A 6,033-nucleotide genomic window follows, 5' to 3' on the forward strand; every position below is an offset into this window, starting at 1 on the left:
CCTCAGGGAGACTGTATCCCTGTGTCTGTCTGCGTTAGCCTCAGCACTGCACTCTCACAGTAACCTCAGGCTGACTGTTTCCCCGTGACCCTCTCCTCGACTCAGCCCTCAACCCACGCCGCTCCATCGCACTGGCTCATCCTTGTGCCTCCATCTAATTAACTCATCCATCAACATCACCCACCCCGACCCCTCCTCGGTTACAGTCACTCCCCCTGTTCCCCTCATTAGAGGCACAACCCCTTCATGCCCTCCCACGTACAGGCACTTCCCTTCTCATGCCCCCCCAGGTACAGGCACTCCACACCCCCCCCACCATGCCTTCCCAGGTACAGGAACTCCAACCCCACTCATGCCCCCCCAGGTGCAGTCATTCCCCCATACCCGCCTCTCCCCCGCCCCGTACAGGCACTCCCTCCTTGTCCCTCTGGTACAGGATCTCTCACTAACGCCCCAACGATTGTACTCCTCATGTACCTTCCTACCCCATTGAGCACTCTCCTCTCTGTAGGCTACCTTGCCCCCAAGTCAATGTCCCCAGCTCTTGCTCCCACTCAGTGAGTCCCACCCATTTCTGTAACCTAGCCCACACTCCACCGATGGGCGGACCCTCTGGATGTGCCTTTGCTCTGGAAGGTGCCCTTGATGGTTGGGGTCACCAGGTGGTCAGCGGTGACCCCCCTGTACAGTAACACTGCTGCATCACTCAGCTCCCATCTCACACACACCCAATCCATCTCGGAGATACCTACTGAAACATCAGGACTCCTGTCTCCAGGGTGCACCGGGTCGGAGAATGTTCCGTCAGCTTCCGGAACAGCTGCTTGGCCTGGTTCTGGTACTCCTGTAGGTTCCGGCCTGACTGTAACAACAAGCGACACCAGTCACCTACAGACGCAGACCATTCAGCCCATCTAATCCAGCTGTTTGCAGAGCAATCAATTCAATCCGACTCCCCCACTCAGGCTCTGGAGTCTAGGAAGTTTGTTTCCTTTGAGCTTCGGTCCCACTTCAGTCCAAAGGATGTGCAGGTTAGGGTGGATTAGCCATGCTATAATTGCCCATAGTGTCCAGGGATGTGTAGGCCAGGGGTGTTAGCCATGGGAAATGCAGGGTTACAGGGATTGGTTGGAGTGCTCTTCAGAAGGTCGGTGTGGACTTTTTGAGCCGAATGGTCTGTTGCCACACAGTAGGGATTGTACGATTTCCTTTTGGATTCCTTTGCAATCCTTGTAGGCAGTATGCTCGAGGCCAAAGCCTGGAATCCTATGCCCTTGCCTTCCGCAGAACAGCAACTAGAGTCTAATTAAAAACTGAAAGAACCGCGGATGCTGTAAATCTGGAACAAAAACAGAAGTTGCTGGAAAAGCTCAACAGGTCTGGCAGCATCCGTGAAGGAAAAAAAAATCAAAGTTAATGTTTCGGGTCTGGTCCCTTCCTCAGAACTGATGGTGGCTGGGAAAACGTCAGTTTATATGCGAAAAATAGGCAGGGGGATGGGGTAGGGAGTAAACGATAGGATAGAGCCCAAAGAGAGAGAAAGACAGTTGGACAGACAGAGGAGTTGATTATGATCAGGCTGGGAGGGTGAGTAGATGTTAATGGGGACTGTTAGTGACTAACAACAGTGGGTGTATAATGGCAGGCTATGTGATAACAAGGCCTGGTGTGTGGGGTAGGGGGCTGGGACATGGGAGAGTTTAGGCCCAAAAATGATTGAACTCAATATTGAGTTCAGAGAGCTGCAGGGTCCCCAAGCGGAAAATGAGGTGTTGTTCTTCCAGCTTGTGTTGAGCTTCGTTGGAACATTGCAGCAAGCCTGAGACAGAGATGTTGGACAGGGAACAGGGTGGTGCATTAAAGTGGCAGGCAATGGGTAGTTCAGGGTCTTTTTAGCAAGTAGAACGTAGATGTTCTGCAAAGTGGTCGCCAAGTCTATGCTCCGTTTCCCCAGTGCAGAGGAGACCACATTGTGAGCAGCGAATACAGTAGACTAGATTCTGGGAAGTGCAGGTGATGTGTTGCTTCATCTGGAAGGTATGTTTGGGCCCTTGGATACTGGGGAGGGAGGAGGTAAATGGGCAGGTGTTGCACCTTTGCTGGTTACAGGGGAAGGTGCCGTAGGGCTGTGGGGAGGTGTTGGGGGTGCAGGAAGTGTGGACGGGGTGTCCCAGAGGGAATGGTCCCTATGGAAGGTGGACAAGGGAGGGGAGGGGAATATGTATCTGGTGGTGGCATCTCGCTGGAGGTGGCGGAGATGGCATCTGATGATCTTCTGGATGTGGATGCTGGTAGGATGGTAGGTAAGGACAAGGGGAACCCTATCGCTGTTGCAGGAGGGAAGAGAAGGGGTGAGGGTGGAAGTGTGGGAGATGGGTCGGACCCAGTTGAGACCCCTGTCAACCACGGAGCTGGGGAATCCTCGGTTGAGGAAGAAGTGGACATTTCGAAGGCTCCCTTGTTGAAGTTGGCCTCATCTGAACATATACGACGGCGTCTACCTGGGTCGAATTGTCATGGCTTCAGACAGCTCCATCAGATTCCCCTCCCCTCACTCCGTCCCACCCTCTCTGTCCCAGGGAGAACAGGTCTCCAACTTCTCCTACCAAACCCAATGGGGTCAAACTTGCTCCAACGCCTTTACACATTCTGGGCCACTCCCCTCCGCAGCCCAGCAAATACCCTTTGGGGAGTGGGGCCTAACCACCAGCTGTGACCCAACCAGTGTTACAGATGCTCAGTGTAACACCCCCATATTTTGTATCCAATGCCTTTATGATAACGGTGATACCCACACAATTAGCTCGCTGTCCCTTCAATATGCCCTGTCCTTCATATAAAGCCCTCTGGACTCTGCCGCACTGCTCACAGCAGTCTCGGTCCATTCAGATTGACAATCTGAATGCCTTCTGTCTTAAGGCATCAGCTCACATCTCCCCATTTTCATTGCTAACTCTTGCCTGACTTCCCCTGGTAATAGCCTGTTTAATCTTCTTCAATGTTTGCTACGCTCCAAGTTTGGTGCTATCAACAAATCTTGAAGTTCTACTCTGCACTCCAATATTGAGTGTCCATAAATCTGAAAAATAACCTGAAATAACGCCACGGAGGCCGGTATCCCATCACAAAGTCACTCTTTATTTACACGTGGAGACTTCTCGACACTGATCCAGCTACCTCAGAGCCAGCTCTCAGAGTGAACAGAACCTCTGATATTCCTGTTTATACCTGTCAGCCAGGGCTCCTTGATTGGACCAAATTAACAGCCCCAGTCAGGGAACTCATATGCTTTGAGATCCAGCTGGCTGACCCCATTACAATCACTACAGTGTCCTCACATAAATTTCAGGGATCCAGTATTATTGTAGAGCACATCCACATCACGTTCAGCACCACCGAACACTGCCAGGACTGGGACAGCACGGGGTTAGATACAGGGTAAAGCTCCCACTGCACAGTCCCCATCAAATTTGGCAAGCTTGCCTTCATTTATCAGAGAATTGAATATCGGAGTTGGGATGTCATATTGCAGTTGTACAGGACATTGGTGAGGCCACTTTCTGACCACTGCATACAATTCCGGTTGCCCCGCTATGAGAAGGATATTACTAAATTGGAAAAGGTGGGGAAAAGATTTACAAGAACGTCACTGGGGCTGGAGGGTTTGAAATATAAAAAAAGGCTGGTCAGGCTGGGACTTTTTCCCTGGAGTATAGGAGGCTGAGGGGCGACCTTATAGAGGTCTACAAAATCATGAGGGTCACAGATAAGATGCACAGTAAAAATCATTTCCCTAGGGTGAGGGAGTCCAAAACTAGAGGGCATACGTTTAAGGTGAGAGGAAAAAAATTTAAAAGGGACCTGAGGGGCAACTCTTTCACACAGAGGCTGGTTTGTGTGTGGAATGAGGAAGTGGTAAATGCAGCTATTTAAATACTACATTTAAAAAGAATTTGGACAGGTATATGATAGGGAACGTTTAGAGGAATATAGGCCAAATGCAGGCAAAAGAGACTAGTTTAGCTTGGGAAACCTGGTTGGCATGGACTTGTTAGTCCAAAGGGTCTGATTCCATGCTGTATGACTCTATGACATCACGGGGTTAAAACCAGAGTAAAGCTGCCTCTACACTGTCCCCATCAAACACTCCCAGGACAGGGACAACACAGGGTTAGATACCGAGTAAAGCTTCCTCTACACTGTCCCCCATCAAACACTCCCAGGACAGGGAAAACACGGGGTTAGATACAGAGTAAAGCCACCTCTGTATTGTCCCAATCAAACACTCCCAGGACAGGGACAGCATGGGGTTAGATACAGAGTAAAGCTCCCTCTACACTGTCCCCATCAAACACTCCCAGGACAGGGACAGCATTGGGTTAGATAAAGACTAAAGCCATCTCTGTATTGTCCCAATCAAACACACCCAGGACGGGGGCAGCATAGGGTTAGATCCAGAGTAATACCACCTCTACATTGTCCCAAACAAACACATTCAGGACAGACTCAGCACAGGGTTGGATACACAGTAAAGGCTACCTCTACACCGTCTGGAGCACATACAACATGATGAGTGTGTGTTCTGTCTTTCATTAACCAGCACTGTGTGTGGTTGTTAGCAGTGAGCCCTGTGACAGTGCTGACCTGTAATACACAGACAGTAGAATCTGAAATAGATTCTCACAATCCTCAACGAACATCAACTCACATCTCCCCTGAGCGGTTTCCAGTTGACTGTTCGTGTTTATTGAAATTGGAATCTGTTCCAATACAGGCAAACATTGACAGGCAAACAGTGTAAAGGTGTATCAGGCTGTTTACTGACTCTCTGACCAGCCCCGCTATCTGATTAACCTTTACCCTTTCCCCTGGTGATGTATACACTTACTGCTTCTACCAGCCATCGTGGCAGGTTTGCAATAAAACATAGAATCAATGGAGTGGACAGAGACACAGTGTTACCACACGAGTGGGACGGCACAGTGTTCGACACTGTGGCCTCACAGTGCCAGCGACCCAGGTTCGATTCCACCCTCGGGTGACAGTCTATGTGCACATTCTCCCCAGGGCTGGGTTTCCCAAAGATGTGCAGTCTGGGTGGATTGGCCATGGGAAGTGCAGCATTACAGGGATAGGGAAGGATGCGTCTGGGTGGGATCCCTTCAGAGGGTGGGAGTGGGCTCGATGGGCCGAATGGCCTGCTTTCACGCTGTAGGGATCCCAAGTCGTACACTGAGGAGATCTGAGCCTGCAGATTCTGTGAGGAAGGGGAGACTAGGCAGGCACAGCGATGGCAATGGAGTGGCTTGTTAAATGTTAGTTTTGGGCGCTTTGGGAATTTCCCGTGGGGAGGGGAAAGGGCTGGTGGGTGAAGGGAATGAAGGTGAATATCACACTGTGGCGGTAATGGAGTCTACATCACTGCCAAACAGTTATTTTTGAGGTGCAGCCATGATTGTCAGACACAAAAACGATACTCAAGAGGGGAACAGCAAGATCCCACATTTAGCAACGTGACAATAACCAGATAACGGCCTTTCATGATGCTGGCTCAGGGTTCAATATTGACCAAGCGGCAACACCGCTTTGGGGTACTGTGTCTCACTTCAACAGGACAACCACATCACTCACTTACCACAGTACCTCCAACCGTGCACATTCCCTCAGTACTGACCCTCCAACAGTACAGCACTCCCTCAGTACTGACCCTCCAACAGTGCGGCACTCCCTCAGTACTGACCCTCTGACAGTGCGGCACTCCCTCACTACTGACCCACTGACAGTGCGGCACTCACTCAGTACTGACCCTCTGACAGTGCGGCACTCCCTCAGTACTGACCCTCTGACAGTGCGGCACTCCCTCAGCACTGACCCTCTGACAGTGCGGCACTCCCTCAGTACTGACCCTCTGACAGTGCGGCACTCCCTCAGCACTGACCCTCTGACAGTGCGGCGCTCCCTCAGCACTGACCCTCTGACAGTGCGACGCTCCCTCAGTACTGACCCTCTGACAGTGCGGCACTCCTTCAGTAC

General features: G+C 51.1%; 1 protein-coding gene across 1 annotated transcript in view; it reads right to left on the reverse strand.

Moving 5' to 3' along the window:
• LOC109924260 (vesicle-trafficking protein SEC22b-like) overlaps positions 1–6,033 on the reverse strand; it is a 43,213-nt gene that overhangs the window by 33,232 nt on the left and 3,948 nt on the right. Inside the window, exon 2 of the mRNA XM_048616966.1 lies at positions 753–862. Coding sequence (XP_048472923.1) covers positions 753–862 — 110 coding nt within the window. The remainder of the gene's footprint in view (positions 1–752; positions 863–6,033) is intronic.

Source organism: Rhincodon typus, chromosome 35, assembly GCF_021869965.1.
Source record: "Rhincodon typus isolate 14 chromosome 35, sRhiTyp1.1, whole genome shotgun sequence".
Taxonomy (NCBI): Eukaryota; Metazoa; Chordata; class Chondrichthyes; order Orectolobiformes; family Rhincodontidae; genus Rhincodon; species Rhincodon typus.